This window comes from Neodiprion pinetum, chromosome 6 (genome assembly GCF_021155775.2).
Source record: "Neodiprion pinetum isolate iyNeoPine1 chromosome 6, iyNeoPine1.2, whole genome shotgun sequence".
Classification (NCBI taxonomy): domain Eukaryota; kingdom Metazoa; phylum Arthropoda; class Insecta; order Hymenoptera; family Diprionidae; genus Neodiprion; species Neodiprion pinetum.
Window position 1 is genome coordinate 23,983,921 of NC_060237.1, and position 19,097 is coordinate 24,003,017.

Sequence of the window (19,097 nt, forward strand, 5' to 3'; positions counted from 1 at the left end):
CACATCATGATTAATAAACTTAAATTACAATTTGAGGTAGAACTAAGATGAGGTGTTATTTTTTAAAACTGCTTTTATTGTTTACAATGTGTAAATTCATTAGTCAGTTCATTTTTGAGTGGTAGTTGGTGCCGACTGATTAGATGACTTTGAATCGCGCATAGAAGCACTACGGCGACGCTTCAGCTCTTCCTGGCGTTTAGCCTTAGCCTCTTTTTGCCGCTGGGCCAGGAGCTTGGCATATTCAGCAGCTTGCTCTTTGCGAGCTAGGCAACGTCTCTTCTTCAATGCCAGCCTATGCCTCTTCCTCTGTAAATAGAATTCAACTTATATATATATAATATATAGAATAGAAAATTTAAAAAAATAATCCATATTTTAAATAATCTCATTTCACTGACTAGAATGGAAATGTATCATTCGTACACTGAGAAATATGCAACTTTTACACGCAAATTCTCAAATCATAAAATGATCATTTGATTTTCCACGCACATGAACGTTTCTAAGATATGTTGATTCACTTAGACACTGCCTGAGCATGGCTAGTAGTTTTGGAATTTCATAGATCTAAGTGCAAAGGTGATATGTCGTACCTGAAGCGTAAGTGGGGTGATCAAACGCTGAATCTTCGGTGCCTTATGACGCTCCTTCTTACCTTCCTTGCGCACCGGCCGTTTGACTACAAATTGACGTACGTCATCATCCTTAGTCAGGTTAAACAGCTTGCGGATTTTGCTTGCACGCTTAGGCCCAAGACGACGAGGTACATTTTTGTCAGTCAATCCCGGAATTTCCTAATTATAAAAAAAAAAACTCTTGAAATTGAATAAACAACGCATGAAAGTAATTTATTGGCTAAACCTGATCTAATTCATGAATAATTGAAATCGATTCTATTCAAATACAAGTAAAAAGGTATTTTGTGTCATTTGTACACTAAGATAGAGTGCAAAGATTATACACAATTTCTCAAATCTATAAATGACCATTTCATTTTCCACGCACATGAACGCCCCCAATAGAATTTGTAATAATTGGACACTGCCTGAGCGTGGATTAGAGTTGCCACAAGATTGTACAAAATAAAGAGATGTAAAGATTTTCAGATGTAAAATAATAAATTAATGTATATGAAAAAGTTGATTTGCAACATTGTAAAACATGAGTGAATAAAAATAAACATCAAGAATCATTATTATGATATCCACCAATTTGGAAAGGAAAAACCCTAACCAACTAAAAATCATATTTTGCCTCACTATACCAAACAGAAAATTACTTACATTAATGAATATTCTTAGATAATTTACTAAATTCTATTACTTGTTGCTACCCTGCAATAGAAATTAACTTAAACTGATTCAGCTGTTAGCTGATGCATAATGTTAATCAGAATATATTGGATTTAGGAAAGCCATTTTTACCTGCTCGCCTTTTTTCACAATAACGAGTGCGAGAACTGAGAGATTGGCATCAACAATACAACCTCGCACTGATTTGCGTTTACGCTCACCGTCACGACGCGGTCTGTAGCAAGAATGTCCTTTAGATAGAAGCAGACGTACACGACCTGCAAAAAAGAAATAATTGCTAAATATTGTCAGAGCACTGGATTTACCAACAGTGGAATTATCATGTACCATTGGTCAGGACACCCTGCTTCATGGGGAAACCTTGCTTGTCGTTTCCACCAGCTACGCGTACAACGTATCCTTTCCATTCGTCACCTAGTGTGTCAGCTTCTACTTCAGCACCCATACGCTTCTCGTAGAAAACTCTGAGCTTGTGCTCATCCGTTATTTCGAGTAGTTTTTGGCATCCTGTTGCCGGAAACGACACGTTCAGCTAAAAAAAATTATCAAGTATACCGACCGATGAAAGTCGAATTGGTAAATTTACGATCAATATCGATCGCTGAATGGAACCCCCAATTGACGCGTTATTAAATTATGGCCTACAATGACTGCGATGTAGTGTCCAAAATTCAATATAAATAGGTATGTCATTTGGGGCTACATGGGGAATTGTTTATAGGTTAGATTCCGACTGACGGGTAATATATTTCGAAACGTGTATCAGTGACATTCGATTGCGTTTGTTACAAATACGTGTGACATGATATAATTTTGAGTGTTAAATTTATCATAGCGTAGTTTAATATAAGGAATAAATTGTGGTTTGGCCACAACGATATACAAGCCCCGTGTCCCGCACTAATCAACAAAATTTGCAAAAATGAACTTGTTTCGGTTAAATAAAGAAGGATAAGCCATATCTGCACAGAACTATTCCTTGTATATCGCCCTTCAATTAGCGCACTTTATTTTTCTGGAGTATTAAGGGATTCTTGAGATATTATTGGATTTCTACCTTCATGGTGACAAGAACTATGCCGCGCCACGAGCCATGTAGTAAGAAAGAACTCCGGTGAACACCGGCAGAGTGCGCTTACCGGAAGTTTCGAGGGTGGAGGCCACGTGACCTCCGACGGTCAAATCACAGTCGCCAACGGTGTAAAATAAAAGATCTTTGGCTTTGCCCAAAATCCTAAATGCCGACTTGCGTTGTGACATTCCGATTAATAGAGAACTTGAAGAGGAAATTTCTTATTTATTAAATTTGTATGTACGTAAATATCTATAATAGATGGAGTGTTTTGAACGTAATTCAATCAATTGCATCTGAGCAAGGTAATCGGGTACTTTTGTAACACGTTTTTTTCTCAACAAAATACTGTGTATAGGTTAGTTCCCGTGCCACCCAATCTTTACCGCACATCGAAATTACTCTGAATTTTGAAAAACAATCTAACTTACCAAATCCGCCTAAATTTCGGCAATAGATTACGATGAATCCCAGATGCTGATATTTATAAAACAATGTTATTCCACGAGCGGGGAATTAATTTTGTTCCAAACGCTTATGCATACATTTGTTTATGAATTATTCGATTTAAGCTTCTAGTCATGAGTGATTTAAAAGAATTTCGATGTAAAAATAGATCAAATTCTCAGTATTCTTTGTCTTCTTTATGAATCTGCATGATCGTACTTTTCCTTTAAATGGTAAGCCACTTTGATTTCATTTACAGAATTCGTATAATTCGTGAAAAAACGAAGATATAGTGTTGTTCGTTCGAATCATTAACTTGCACACGCAGTGTTCATGTCCGATGATTAATATATTCGATATCCTCTTGCACATTAATCTATATAACAAATAATATATATCTTAGTACTGCCACCAGCTGTTACAAGGAGTTACAAATATTTTTGCGAGTTATAATGTGCATGTCCAAAAATAACATTCATTACTTGCAAGCTGCAGTTTATTTATATAGTTACTTTCTCAGACAATAACCATCCTTAGACTTTTACAATAGTAAAAGTTGTAGGGTAAATATTATCTGATCACTAAACTTATATGAGCGGCAATATAATCTTGAATTATTCATTGAGTATATGAATTTTAAAATCATTTTCTTCGGTAATTGCTTTTCTGTTTACATGCAAATCCTTAAGAATTCATTGTATTTTTTCAGAGCAACGATATGGATGCAGCAGTTGTGGATATTTTACATAAGGCTGGTAGCCAAGATCCAAATGTACTCAAGCTAGCTGAACAGACTCTGAAAGAATGGGAAACACAACGTGGATTTTACACAGCATTATTTGTAAGATTCTGAATCCTTTAACTATCTGAAAATTCTTCGAATCAGCTATAAATGATCTGCAGAGGCATGCTAAATCTATGAAAAATGTACATGTAAATTTTGAATTGCACATGTACACCAGTATCAAAAAATTTGAGGTACCTGCAAAGTAGCGCACTTAAAATTGTGCAGTATGATAAAATTTTGATTTCGTTTACAGAATGTTTTTTCGAATCATTCCTTGGACATTAATGTAAGGTGGATTGCTATATTGTATTTCAAGAATGGCGTTGACCGATACTGGAGAAGAAATGCGCCAAAGTGAGTATAGATTCTTGTTATTATAAGTAAACTTGGTGTTCCTCACTCACTTTTTATATATACATAATTAACATGATGTTTTTGAACAGTGAAATAGCGGCAGATGAAAAAGAGTTTCTTCGACAACATTTGATTGCTGACTTCAACGAGCCTGTTAATCAATTGGCTGTACAGCTGGCAGTTTTAATAGCGAAGATAGCTAGGTGAGCCTTGATTCATTTTGTTCATAACCAGTTCTACTAGTTTTCATATTCGAACGGCACTACAATGCATTACTTGCAAATATATGAGTATGGTTTTGGTTGTAACTGAATTTAGGCAGCACCAACACACAAAATCTATTTAGATTCTTATGAAATTCTTTTGATTCCATAGGTATGACTGTCCCAGAGAATGGAGCACATTGGTACCAACTCTTTTAGAAGGAGTAAGAGGAGAGAATCCATTGACGCAGCATAGAGCGTTGTTGACACTTCATCACGTTGTCAAAACTTTAGCATCCATAAGATTAGTTGCAGACCGAAGGTTGTTCCAGGAATTAACAGCGAACGTGTTTAATTTCATTTTAAATTTATGGAACACTTATACCGAATCATTTCTGGTATTAGCATCGAACTCAGCTAGTCCAAATCAAATTCAAGAGGCATTAGAAAAAGCTTTGCTTTTACTGAGAATCCTCAGAAAATTGGTTGTCAGTCCATTTAACAAACCGTCCGAATCTCAAGATGCTATGATGTTTCTAAAAGTTGTTTTTGATCGAGCACGGAATAGCTTGGAGTGTAGTAAGTATTCTGACTTACTTCTCGTAAATGCACAAATAGATTTCGATTTTACATTATTTAATATCTGATTTTTAGGGAAAACTTTAATTTCACGTGGAATACAATTGGATGTGTGCGATAAATTTATAATTCACCTCACTAAAGTTTTGATAGGAGTACTGGAAGTGCATCCATTCTCCTATGTCGAACTCATACCTACATCATTAGAGTTCTCTGTGTTTTATTGTTTCACTGAAACTGGCCAAGAATTGGCATTCGAAAGGTTTATCATACAGTGCTTGAACCTGATGAAAGGAATATTGCTATGCAGTGACTACAGACCTGCCAAAATTATACAAGGCATGTGGAAGTTGCTACTTTGTGCGTTTTATATTATAGACACTAGATATATCACTAATTAAAACCTGAAATTTTTCATTTCTTCAGAAACAAAAAACCCTCTTACTCTGAGGGCATATCAATTACGACAGGAATTTTTTACAGTCGAGACACTGACTGAAATTTGCTCAAGATTGGTCACACATTATTTCGTTTTAACTCCAGCTGATTTAGAGCAATGGGATTCTGATCCTGAAAACTTTGGTAATGTTGCAACACCAAGAATTTTAATTATTACTTAACATCTACCAGATTGCATTACTGAACTTACATTGCACTGCACTGAATTATTTTCTAGTTGTTGATGATGGCGGAGAGGCATGGAAATACAGTTTGAGGGTAAATAATTTTTTTAAATTTATAATACCCTATATAGCTTTTAGTTTTAATCGTTTATTGCATACACTAAGGCTTGAAATCTGAAAAGTGTACATAAGTAAACTTATTGATCATGTTTATGATTAAACAATATTAACTTATTACAGCCATGTACAGAATCAGTGTTCTTGGCTGTTTTCCATCAATTCAGGGATGTGCTTGCATCTGTATTAGTGGAACTAATGCAGAGCCACCATCAGCCTGTAGATCCTAATAATTTACATGCCATTCTTCTGAAAGATGCTGTTTATAATGCTGTTGGTCTTGCAGCATTTGACTTATATGATGAGGTAATTTACATTCGATTATTCTATCTATTGATGAGAATTTATAAATGAAAATCTTGTCCAAAAGTATGCTGACTTTTATGTCACTATTCACCGCGCATTGCATTATCGATTTTTTGGACTATCCTTCTAATGATTGATCGATTTGTTCTTTATTTCAATTCCATTTCAGGTGAACTTCGATCAGTGGTTTTCAACTACACTGAAACAAGAATTGAAAGTTGTAAGCAACAATTATAGGATAATTAGAAGACGCGTATGTTGGCTCATTGGGCAGTGGACCGGTGAGTGTGTCGGAAAAGGGCTTCAATATTTTCATTTACACTACTTGGCTAACTGATAATTTTATAATAAATAAATCAATTCCCAGGTGTCAAACTGAGTCCAGAGCTGAGGCCTGAATTGTACAAATTGATGGTAGAATCGCTGAACCCTGAAGAAGATCTTGGAGTAAGATTAGCAGCAAGTGATGCCTTGAAATTGGCGATTGATGACTTCCAATTTCATACTGACGAATTTTCACCTTACCTAGAACCTGCATTTTCGTTACTGTTTGCTTTGCTTAAGGAGGTCCATGAGTGTGATACAAAAGTAAAAGGCTTTCAGCATATAATACTCATGCATCAAAATTTCAACAGGAAAGTTTAATGCAATCAACATTTTCGATCTAACGATGTTTCGATTTACAGATGCATGTTTTATATGTATTATCATTCATGATCGAGAGAGTGGGCTGTGGGATAAGACCGCATGTAGGGGCGTTGAGTGCCTACATACCAGCTCTGTGGCAACAATCAGAGGAGCACAATATGCTCAGGTGTGCAATAGTATCCACCCTGGTACACCTCGAGAAGGTTGGTTTGTTAACAAGTCAGAAGTGTGAAATATGATTTAAAAAAAAGTTCATTTAGATATGTATTCCTATAATTAAACTGTTCCTAGGCTCTTGGATCTGAAAGCGTTGCATTGCAGCCAATGGTCGTGGGTGTAGTAGCGATGAGTTGCGACTTGACACAGGATGGCCACGTTTATTTACTGGAGGATGGACTAGAGCTCTGGTTGGCACTCCTGGAGAATGCCCCTGCATCTACACCTGCGATAATGGATCTCTTCAGAAATATGCCTGCCCTATTAGGTCGGTAATACCATCGTGAAATCAACAAGGTGTGCACGCCTAGCATAGAGAATGCGGCAGGTTGCGATACATCAATTGTTAACATTAAAGTGCAATGTCTAGCCATCAGTTTCTGTATTTTATACTTTACGCGGTACTTCAGACATTATATTACCGCAGTATGATTAGCGCGTTTATGTATGCGCGAAACCTCGTCTTCTATTTAAGAACAACAAAATTCAATGAATTTCGTATTTTTCTGTGTAGAAAGATCCGCGGAAAACCTAAGGCTATGCTTGTACATAGTACAGGCGTATGTATTACTGAGTCCTCAAGAATTTCTGGGTGATAGAGGAGCTGTGGTGGTAGCTACTTTGGGCTCAATTATAGGAGATTTACGATCGGAAGGAATAGTAATGGCAATGCGACTAGTCGAAACGTGTTTACGAGCTTTGTCCCATCAGGGGGCACAACTCATCAAGCCGTTATTAACAAAAATATTCGAGTAAGTATTATAAACTATCATCTAAAAATCACTTTGCCAAATATTGATTTCAATTTCATTACAGGAGTGTCTACAAAGGCGAGGAATACCCAATGGTTATGTCAATGTATTTATCGATAGTTGCTCGCGTTTTGTTAGTATCCAGGGATATCTTTGTACAGGTAATGAATGAATTTCAGTTTTAAAAACTGACCAATCATTATATTTGTGCATATTATATTTCAGGTGATAGGAGAGTTATCTAGACAAGTAGGTGGCGGTGAATGGAGTGAAGAGGCAGTTCTTGGTAGAATGGTTTCAATCTGGGTAAACAGAATGCCTCTTGTCTCGCAATTAGAAAGACGTAAACTGCTGGCACTTGGTCTATGCTCGTTGCTTGGCGCTGACAGTCCACCCTGCGTTCTTCAACATTTTCCACGCATGGTATCAAATATTGTTGAAGCCTTGAACGATATTACAAAGATCGACGACATGGGCTGTCCCATCGAGTAGGCAGTTATTAATTATTCTATTCTTGCATGCCTCATTTTTCTCTATATTAAAATTCGATTTTATAAATGGCATATATTTTTCTATCTCAAAGACAGTCACCAGTTTTGGAAATGCGTACCTTAGTTTATACAACGATTAAATTATTTCTAGAATTAATCAACTAATTTTATGTACACTTTGAAAATATCCAAAGTATTATAACGGTTGTTTGACTTGACCTTAGCTCGCTGATGATCAGTGATCAGCCAAGTCCCTCGCAATACGAAGATGTAGATTATGAGACGGAACATGAACAACGAAGAAGAAGACTAGCATTTGGAGATCCGGTACACAGTGTCTCTTTGCAAGACACGCTTCAAGCTCAAGTAATTCTATTATATATACTCAAAAAAATGTTTTGTATTTCTCGATTTCTGTCCATGTATCATTTAACAATATATGATTTTCCATTGATTGACAATTTTCAATATTGCAGCAATCGTTAACAATGAATGTGATTGATTTTCAGCTAATCGCGCTTCGAAGATTTGTAGGAGAGAGTCAGTTCGATCAAATGATGCTCACTCTAAATTCTGATACTGACCAACAGCTCAAGGAGTACATATCACTCTCGAGTTGAGCAGCACTGACTAAGGTGTACGGTGAATTGACTTCAATCGGATGCTACATAACTTGTAAAAAGCTTGACGACGCATTATCGTAAAATGGCACTATTTTATTGTATGATATTCTTTGTTTTGCTGTACTATTAATAATGTTGATAATAAAAAAGACATATACGTCATTATTGGGGGTCCCGGTTATTCGAATAAATATTTCATCTATTCTTTTTGCAGTCAGAGAGGAGCCTGAGACGCTTCGCTCTCGTCTTTTATATTTCGGAACTAATGTTCGAGATGCCTGGACGGTAAATGCGTCAGAGTCAAAGGTCAGAGTAATTTAGCATCACAAAATCAGTGGATAATGCAGAGCATATTCACCATGGCAAAGTGCCACTGTAATGGCCACAACCAAAGAGTATGCCACAACGATCTTTATTCATTTATACAGGTATAAGTAACAGTAAGCAATACGGCAGTGTAGTTGCAGTCAACTACTAGTGGTGTACAGAAGCGTTACCGGCAAGATCCTATGTTCGTAACCGTAGTTCGTAGATCAAGAACAAGGCTTGCCAAGTTTTTTCACGTCACAAATTTATACGCATATATTCAAATCCACGCTTGACGCAAACTTCAGACTGCGTAGCTCACCGGCTCTTTCGGCTGGTGCGACTGGTCGAGACTTGCTTCCGAACGCCACGCGGCTTCATTCGATTTCGAGCTGTGAGAGTGAAACCACGCACGCTGCCAGTTTAGAATTTATATCGCGTTGTTTCGGCTGTGTCAAGTAATTCGATCAGTGTATTTTCCCAAGATACATCAGTTGATACACGAATGGTAGAAGTGGGAACAAGAAAAAAAAAAACGAGTTTAATCGAAATCAAAGCAGCCTGAAAACATTAGAGGTGAGTCTTTAACGTCCCGACAATGTTTTGTTTTGACGAACTCGTTTCTCTCCGTGTGAAGTGCTGTTTCTTGTCTTTTTTATTTTCGCTCAATGCGTAGTTGTTATGCTAACATGATTCCCTATTGTTTTGCGAGTGACGAAAGGCTATTATAGTAAATACGTCGTAGATAGTGATTAAATAATTCACAGACTCGAAGCGGTGATAGTACGGATCGTGCGAGATGGTAATACTATTCTATTGTGTTGAGTTGAAAAAAATGTCACGGAAGTCGATTGAATTGGAAGATATCTCAAAGGGTTGATAAAACAGACCTTGCCAGTTGGCATCTCAGGCCTAACAATAAGGTTCGCACACTCTTTCCCCCATATACACGTCTGTAAAATGCAATTGTAACCATTTATTTATTTCTTAAAAATTTCGAATCAGCAATTTTATTTTCATCCAAATTTCTTTTTGGGGATTGCTGATGTAAAGTTTAATTTCGTGGTATTCTAATATGTTATCTTATATCGAAACTAACATATTATGGTGTTGCTTACTCTGAAATTGTCAGTGTTGTGAATCTCCTTGTGGCTCGGGTCTTGTTTTAAGATTGTAATTTACATCTAACAATTACGTAGCGATCGTAAAATGCCAAAGTCAGTAAATTTTTAATGGGTAGTTATACCGCTTTATACATTTTTGAGAAATTGTAGTAAATCTTTAATGATGCGTAGAGCGATTTTGAAGCTATAATACTAAAAAGCTATTGTGGTACCTTACTTGATTACAGAAATAAACTGCAACAACATTGATAGGTGTTAATATTTATCTGGATTGACAGACTGTGCAAATAAATTTTGGAATACATTATGCGATAACTGAATACAATAATTTGTTGCAGAAGAATAACAGGTATGAAACATTTAACATGTTTTCCAAAAGTTGGCATGATATAATACATTAAAATCATGTATGTGTTGAATACTACATATATGAATTATTAAACTGAAATATAAATGAAACGTGGTTTTTTACCTGTTTACAGAAATGAACTCCAGCTATAGTGAACGAGGTTAGTGAATATCTGAGCAGAGTGACCCTAACAAATGATGGAAAAAAGAATGTATTAGTTGATCGGGTAACAGCGTTGTGGGAGAAAAAAAAGAGGTACACATTCTAGATCATTCTTGATTGTACTGTCATGATACTTTGGTATCAAGAAACTTGCCTTTTTCATAAAAGTGATAGTAAAATTTTGATGCTGCGTGTATCGATTTTGAGGATTAAATACTAATAAAATGTCATTATTTCTTATATCCTGATTACAGAAACAGCCTATCTTGCAGCACTTATCAATGATTTGAAGTAACTTGATCCATCGATTTCTGAGAATAAAGTGAAAACCGTACCAATCACCGCAGTAAAAGGTATGTGATTGATATAATTTTGAGTTACTATGGTGCCTTCAATCGTAGATGCTTTAAGTACTTAAGTTTGACTGATATAGAATTCTGCTCATCTTCTTGCTGCATTTATTTAATGCTTGTGCTTATTTGATAAGCCTCCTATTATTCAATTCCACAGTTCATTTATTAGTGTATAAAAACTCCTTAAAAATTATGAAAAAAAAATTTAGCTTGTTTACCTGACTATATTGTGTGAGTAATATTGTTATATTTTTATGATAGTTTGAAAAGTACGTCGTTTCACCATTCAAATGAGGCAAATGCAACGAGAACTACTACATTTGAAGTACGGAGCAACCTGGAGGAGGTAAGAATACTTATATTAATAATTGTTTGATAATTTATAGTCGCACAATTGAAACTGAATTTTCATCCTTGTGTAACATGCGGTGAAATGACAATCTGCAGTACACATGTTGGGACCATTTGCTAAATTAATTCCAATTTCCTTTTTTTCCTTAGAATTAAGCAGAGATATCCGGGTAACTTCTCCATTGCTCGGCAACGTTGGTGAGTTTGCATGTGTTTGGGCTACGGGTATTTTCCTGGTCTCCTCTGTCATGTGGCGTGACGGTAACGATTGTGATAAAAATCTTCGATTTCTTCGGTTATATGGATAGGTTCATTCGTGATCGCAACAGTGCTTGACTTCCAGTCGAATTTTTTGTTTGCAGATTACCTATTTTACCATAGATTACTTACAGTAACCATCACTTACTCGGCATTCGCGAAAACGAATTGTGTTTAGCTAATGATATGATAATCTACGTTTGAATTTACCCATGATGTCGTCTAAGTGGTGGATTCATCTGAGATTTGAACACATTCCAACGATTGTTGGAACCCTATTCGCGTGATTGTTATCAAATTGCACGTTACATCTTGAGCTATTTTCAATTTTTCAACAGCCAGCAAGTATCGATCGCTCGCAGGTTTAGTTCACCTAGAAAAATGCTAAATAGCATACACCATGTTTTGAATCCATTTTACGAAAGGTTGATGTACTGTTGGCTTGCCAGTATTCACCATAATAATACGCGCAATAATAGGGTAGGCCATCCATGTCTTCCTACCGACTGCGTGTACTATGAGCTAGACTCAGGTCAGCTAAGGTAGATATGGCACCTAGACTGCAGAATGTACACTCGACGATCACTTTATTGAAATCAGACAAAGTAAGTCACAGTGGCCACGGTGCAAATGAGGAAGAATGATGTGTGTTGGAAAAAATGAAAAATCACATAGATCGAATATAGGTAACCGGGTAGGTAGGTGGTTTTCCAGGGATCCGTCGCGGGGCTTATGCATGCACGTATGAGTCTCTTATCAATATTTTCGTTGGGTGGTCGCGTTGGGAATCAGGCAAGGGTAGGAAGGTCACGATGTACCGCGATGTTACTAGATAACTTTTGTAATCCACAGCGTCAAACGATCACAGAGATCTTCCTTATAAGAAATTCGGTATTAGACTCTTCAAATCATTTGTATACTTTCAAATTTGAATATTGTTCAATTCCACATTTTTCGTTCCTACCCTGAAACCATTTTTCAGCCACTAGTCAATTCAATTATTTAGTCATCATGAATTTTTATTCAAGTCAATTGATCTCTGTAACCGTCTGAATGGGCAAAACGCATCTCTGGATCATCTATCGCGTTCCGTGGTACGCTAGATGGGGAGAGAGGCTGAGCTCGAAGACTTCGCGTCGAAGAGGATCGCCGACCGTCACGCCACACAATAATGCATGCTTTCCAATCTCCCTCCTGGATTGATTCGCATCTGTAAACAACAATTCGCATCGCAATGTGTCACATTCAAAATGGCGTAGCTGTGGATTGGGTTTTAACAGTTTCGCGACAATTCCTAGATATTTAAGGTTTTTTAGACAGATCAATGCGCCTTTTTGCACGTAGATTGATCATTATAATCGGACGCGCCTTTTGCGCGACGATTTTGCAAATAGTACGATATGCCGAAAATCGAAACACTTCTCGTGTGTTGTGCCTTCAGTTCTTCAGACGATTTTGTTTCGAATAACGGAGTTTTCAAGTCTGACGGCGCCTTTTGCGCGTCAACTTGATACCTTACGGTTCTGAGAGAAAGTGCGCCATTTGCAGGCCGGCGCTCAACGCGTGGAATTGAGGAACACGGAGGGAATAGTGATAGTGAAGAATCTTGTAAGTATTTATGAAATACATCTAAATTATTCAAGAATATATAATGCTTTGTTGATGGATATCATGTTCTGTTTCAGGACAAAGAACTAATTGTTTTTACAAATACACTGCAAAATACAGAATGTTTAGTGAAACATAAACATACTTCTCCAAAAAAAAAAATTGTGAGCATATAAAGTTTGTTCATCATTTGTTCATGCTGTAATAAGATCATTCATTAATATGTATAATTTTTTCAGTCTTAACCACTATGGTGGCACTTTGTGATAACAAATCTGCTGTATCATCCACTGCTTTTGCAACGCTGAACACGATAGAGTACCAGTCGGTTTCTGACCTGCACTTACCGTCCAGGATATCAAAAAAAATTTATTTCGGTTAGAGGACGCTACCAAATGAAGGTCACGTCAAATGGGAGTCTGCGCCTCATAGAGCCCGTACGTATCAACTGTAGCCAATATCGCAGACAGTGTCGGTACATGTAAAGAGACTGCCGACTATGAATTGCACATGGGCAATTAGCAGCTGGTAAAATAGACTATAACTTATATGGTACAAAAATCATCTTCCTGTTCTTGAGCAGAGACCTCAGGTTCCAGAGGAATCTATTCTACTGAGTTCAGTCAACGCCCAGAGTAAAGTCCTTCGGAGCCTACATAATCTTTCTGCAAAAGATTATCCTACATACGGCAGTCCGATAAATTGGTATAGAGTGCGGTCCTACAGATGACATTCAACTTTTTCAATTTTTCTTACAGAAAAACGAAATTAGTTGCCATAGTTCTATGCACACGAATTCAACACTGAATCAATTTCACAGAACGCAGTCCTACGCAAATTTAACGCATAAAATGGACCGGATCTTATACAGAACATAGATATTATGTCTACGTTCATATTGTTCACAGATTCTGTGTTAATGTTCTTCAGAATCGGTCCATTTCACGGTTAATTTTTGTAGAACTGCACTGTGTAGAATCGATTCGATGTTGACTTTATGTTATATAGAACTGTAGTGAATGAAATTATTTTTTTGTAGAAAAGATTGTGTTCAGTGATTCAGGTCAAAAGTTTTTCGTAGAAACGTACTCTGTATGATTTCCATTCTGTAGGTTTGTCGTATGTAGGATAAAATTTGCGTAGAAAACATGTTGTAAGATATTCTCCGTAGGACATTTACTCCGTTGAATAGATTTCTAGATAGAACCAGTTTATTACTTTCTTGTCACGCTGTTCCAAATTAAATAATGGAAGACAAACCACTGCTGATGAATTTTCGAATTGAAATCCACATAGTTTGATATTTGAGTATTTTTAGAGATCCTACAAAGTTTGGACGCTTGTTTCAGGTTGAGGGAACTCTTCAGAAACTAACAATGATCGAAAAATGTAAGAATCAACTCAAGGGCATTTGAACAATCTGTCGAACCCCTAGAAATTAATCCAACATTCCCGAGGTAAGTCAATTCGCCTACATTTTTCAAGTGAATTAGTAAACAGTGAATAAACATCTATCGTGAGCAGAGTGATCATGTTTCAATAATTTTTGTTGCTGCAACAATTACTCATTCAATTTTCCACGGTAAGAAATCGTTTGGATAGACAGAGGTTCATAGAAAAATTGTATCCCCTGTACGTTGTAAGGACGGCTGTGTCGGCATCGACTGCAGGTGCTCGGTCGGGTCATGTGGGTGATTTTCGTCTCCCGCAGAGTTGTCCCACACTCCTACCTCCTCCCGGGGGAGAGCAATCCTGGTTACTTTGCGCCAAACCACATTGGCAGCTCACCCATTAATCACTTCCCCGTTCCCCAGATTGGTAGGTGAGTTCATGGAGGGGGGATAGAAAGGCGGAAAAGAGCCTGTCTCGTAATTTTGTTTCGTGGCTCCGCGCGAAACTCGACGAAAAAAGTTGTTTCCGCTACACTAAAATCCTTTCGCGCGGCATCGTATTGTTGGCGCTGTCCTACCGACTTCTGCGACAGATTTCAAGGCACCTTCGCCTCGGATGCTTAAGTGGTGTTACCAAAGTCCCCGGTCTCATGCTCATTCTTTTATACCCTCCAGTACCCGCAGTTTCTCTCCCTCGCCCGGCTAATGAGACGTTGAATAATTGTTACCTTTCCAGAGTCTGTAATTAACGGTATACGTATAGAATTTTGGACGTCATTCACCCCTGTCTCCACGCCCACATAGTTTATAGGCACACTGTACCATACGTTGGTTAGTTAATCATTATTCGGGCTAATTGCGATCGTGTAATAATTAATTTTCCCGATAGACGCGAGAATTAGCGATTTTTTCAGACGAGAGGACCTACTTATTTGGAAAATGATATCTCAATTGATATGAATAAAAGTAATCGGAAAGCCAAAGAACTATTAGGTTAATCGCGTGAGACGCGGGCAACACTGAAAAATGTTCTGAAAACTCAGCAGCGCCAGATTGGCGGGCCGCGAATCTTGCGTCGCGAAAATCGCGGACCCAGTTTGGAAGCCTGACTGAATTTATAAAATCCAATTAATATTAAATTACATCATCAGTTGATTTAAATAATATCACATGTATTGCGTATGCAGATATGGACACCGGCGCATAAAGAACCGAGATTTCCAAATAATGCCATGTTTTCATGTGGTACTAGTTAAAAGTTTTTGGTATATCTCACTTTTTACAGCTATTCTATGTTGTTATGATGGTGTATTGGGCAGTCTTGGCACCTTTGGGATTGCACAATCGTTTACAGTGGCGCAAAACAGTTGAAAGATTCAGCTTCGTTTTATCCAGTTTCATCGTGGTATGGTTTTGGTAATCTTTCGCCGTGAAGTAGTTAACTAGTTCTCCGGTATCAACACTCTCCTGTATCTTGTAGTGCATGTACAAGTTGAATTCACCTTTCTTCTTTGCACCGTTCTTACCCAGAGCCGACAGGCTATACTTTGCTTTCAGCACATCGTTGATTGTCGATGAGAAGCGGTTGATGGTGTCGAGAGACTGGCGGCCGATCATGTACTTTGGTATAAGTTCGAACTCTTTCGTAGAAATCGGTCTCAGTTTTGGGAATATTAAACACTCTACGCCAAGAATGTCTCATCAGTCCAACCGGGAACATTCATTTGCGTCCTATGATGATCTCAACCTCGTACAGACGGTCTTCTTTATCATCAGTCATCATTCAACATCATTTTTCAGGCTTCCAGGTTCCGAACTCGGTCCACGATTCTCGCGACGCACGATTTGCGGCCCGCCGATCTGCCAATCTGGCGTCGCTGAGTTTGCAGAACAATTTCCGCGATTTTCGCGACGCAAGATTCGCGGCCCGCCAATCTGCCGATCTGGCGTCGCTGAGTTTGCAGAACAATTTCCGCGATTTTCGCGACGCAAGATTCGCGGCCCGCCAATCTGCCAATCTGGCGTCGCTGAGTTTGCAGAACAATTTCCGCGATTGATAGATTGGCGGGCCGCGAATCTTGCGTCGCGAAAATCGCGGAAATTGTTCTGCAAACTCAGCGACGCCAGATTGGCAGATTGGCGGGCCGCGAATCTTGCGTCGCGAAAATCGCGGGAATTGTTCTGCAAACTCAGCGACGCCAGATTGGCAGATTGGCGGGCCGCGAATCTCACGTTGCGAAAATCGCGGACCCAGTTCGGGACCTAGAAGCCTGGAAAATAATGTTGAAAGATGACTGATAATGAAGAGAACCGTCTGTACGAGGTTGAGATCATCATACGAAGAAAATAAATATTTACGGTTGGACTGATGAGACATTCTTGGCGTAGTGTATACCGCCGGATTAGAATGAGGGAATACTCTTCTGTTCGCGCCACTTTATTATTATTATATTAGTTTTGTAAATTTATCATAGCAATACTTTAGTTTCGTTATATTTGTATGTTGCACCTATTTACCACGTATAAGGTGACTAAAGAGTCACATACAGTAGATTTACTTTCTTATTCCACATGACGAGTAGTTCAACGTTATAGTAATTCAAATTACGTACTTATTGCCCACGTCAGAAATTCGTGAGCCGGTACTCGAATTGGCAGTTACGTACGTTCGCTTGGCCGGTGAGGGCGCAGCGCAAGTTAGTTAGTCTCGAGCGCTCGAATAGGTAGAACGCGTTAGGTTTTCCTTAGACACGCGCGTCGATTATTTTGTCTCGCGTAGTTTTAAGATTTATCCGTTTAACACGGTCGGGGGAGACGTGGTTCACCCTCCGGTTGGGCCGGGGGTGTCGCGTCTCCCTGGGCGAGCGTCATTGCTTCAGCGTTGGTTCCCGAGACGTCGGGACCGCTGTTTGCACGGCATTGGGCTACCTTGACGCTCCCCACTCCCTGCTTCCACGAGTGCGTGGAAGTTGCGGAGCACGGTTTCTCATGGAGACTTAGATAAGTTGGCTTAAGATTATTGAATGATCATTCAATCTGGTTGACAAGGAACGCACCAGCGGCTGTATTATCCTGTTTTATGATGATCTGATTGGCAGTTAATAAACACTGGTCTTGCTTCGGCTTTTCCCTCTGCATCGTGAGGGTTTTTATGCCGAAGCAAGCGTCTTGTCTTTCCCGCGAAATTGTGTTATTTATTTATTTACCCTCTCACTCACTCATCCCATTCCGATTGAAGTTAGAGAAGAACTCTGGTCAAACGACCAAAACATGGTGCCCCGGGTGAGGAGTGAGTGATTGGGTTTTTCTTGTTCGTCAAGTTCGTGTTAACTTGTCACCTGGTACTGGCTGGTGCGTCTTGTGTATGTCTTGTACGTGTGTAAGCCGAGACGAGGCTTAGGGATTAGGATTAGCGTGGCACAAAGGCCTTCACGCGACACTCACTAACAAGCGAGGTATTGTAATACGTGGTCGTATTGTCATCGTGTATGCCCATTACCTTTGCTTTCCTCGCTCAGTTGCGTTTGGTTCTTCGACTGTGATACACGTTCGTTTGGACCTCTCGAGTTATAACAGTTTTCAATCAAACTTCATCGCGACATGGCTCCAGTAGCCTTACAGAAGCTTACTGCATTGCAGCGGGCTCGTGAAGGCGAAATAGAAGGCTTGCGGCAGAGGTTAACAAGCAAACCGCGAGATACGCTTACGAAACGAGTCGTTCAATCGCGACTTGACGCTCTAAATGAAATTTGGACAGAGGTTCGTAAGGCTCACGCTGAGATCATCGTTCGAGAAAACGCGGACGCCGACCCGTACGTCACCGATAATTGGTTCGGGCGAATTCAGGGTGTATACGAGAACGCCCTTGACGAGTTTTTGGCGCTTCTGACTTCCGCGGAAAAGGTGGAAACAGAGGCCGTCACTAGACCCGCGGCGGCAAGCACCTCTGGAATTACCGGAACGGGTGTCGCGAAACTCCCTCGCATTCCTCTTCCAACCTTTTCGGGAAAGTATGAGGATTGGGCAAGTTTTTGCGACCTTTTCACTACGTTGGTGCATGACGTAGCTTCTCTATCTGACGCAACCAAGCTGCAGTATTTGAAGCTTTGCTTGACCGGTAGTGCCGCGGACCGCGGAATAAAGGAATAAAGGACGTCGCTACGACCAGTGCGAATTACATCAGCACATGGCAGGCGTTAAAGACTCGATATCACAACCCTCGATTAATAATGAATAAACATTTGGCTTCGTTCATGCGGATCCCGCACTTGAAAAACGAGTCCGCTTTCGAGCTCCGTTCCTTCGTCGACGAAGCTCAGCGAATAGTTCGTGCGTTAGCGAATTTAAAATTACCAGTGGAGCATTGGGACGTCTGGCTTGTCTTTGAGAGATTATAGAAATAACAAAAGTATATTATTTACGAGATTATACATAAGACCAAATATATTTAATTCTGGGAATCTAGCTTCACCAGTCCGACGTCAGCTTTTCTTTCTTTACAACAATCAAATATTAGAATAGCGGTTCACTAACCGTACGATCCCTACAGGTCGAAATTACAAAGGTCTGAGCAACTTATCTTGTCTAGATGCCTCGTCGATCGTTGGCTCTTTCTTTTAGACTCCGGGGACTCTCGGATGGTGATTTGGCGGAGAATTAAT

General features: G+C 39.0%; 3 protein-coding genes across 5 annotated transcripts; 1 reads left to right on the forward strand and 2 right to left on the reverse strand.

The window, feature by feature from the left end:
• Positions 1 to 55: 55 nt before the first annotated feature.
• RpS6 (ribosomal protein S6) lies at positions 56 to 2,523 on the reverse strand. The gene is made up of 5 exons (XM_046632321.1): positions 2,374 to 2,523; positions 1,644 to 1,848; positions 1,428 to 1,573; positions 597 to 797; positions 56 to 309 (listed from the first exon to the last, which is right to left on the reverse strand). The coding sequence occupies exons 1-5, from the start codon at positions 2,377 to 2,379 to the stop codon at positions 109 to 111; spliced, it is 759 nt and encodes a 252-aa protein (XP_046488277.1). The 5' UTR covers positions 2,380 to 2,523; the 3' UTR covers positions 56 to 108.
• Positions 2,523 to 8,697, forward strand: Impbeta11 (importin beta11). 3 transcript variants are annotated; one of them, XM_046632274.2, is made up of 18 exons: positions 2,523 to 2,693; positions 3,545 to 3,676; positions 3,876 to 3,976; positions 4,066 to 4,179; positions 4,352 to 4,758; positions 4,834 to 5,097; positions 5,185 to 5,340; positions 5,435 to 5,475; positions 5,622 to 5,804; positions 5,974 to 6,085; positions 6,172 to 6,392; positions 6,491 to 6,655; positions 6,744 to 6,936; positions 7,183 to 7,420; positions 7,485 to 7,581; positions 7,646 to 7,908; positions 8,136 to 8,277; positions 8,421 to 8,697. In XM_046632274.2, the coding sequence occupies exons 2-18, from the start codon at positions 3,554 to 3,556 to the stop codon at positions 8,529 to 8,531; spliced, it is 2,931 nt and encodes a 976-aa protein (XP_046488230.1). In that variant the 5' UTR covers positions 2,523 to 2,693; positions 3,545 to 3,553; the 3' UTR covers positions 8,532 to 8,697. The 3 variants fall into 3 exon arrangements, with proteins under 3 accessions (XP_046488230.1, XP_046488231.1, XP_068993388.1); XM_046632275.2 differs by having other exon boundaries at positions 2,526 to 2,628; XM_069137287.1 differs by lacking the exon at positions 2,523 to 2,693 and adding an exon at positions 3,044 to 3,068.
• Positions 8,698 to 15,726: 7,029 nt separating this feature from the next.
• On the reverse strand, positions 15,727 to 17,307 carry LOC124222328 (SKA complex subunit 1-like). The gene is made up of 2 exons (XM_046633149.1): positions 17,262 to 17,307; positions 15,727 to 16,118 (listed from the first exon to the last, which is right to left on the reverse strand). Exons 1-2 carry the CDS (start codon positions 17,305 to 17,307, stop codon positions 15,727 to 15,729), a joined length of 438 nt encoding a protein of 145 aa, XP_046489105.1.
• Between the last annotated feature and the right edge of the window lie 1,790 nt (positions 17,308 to 19,097).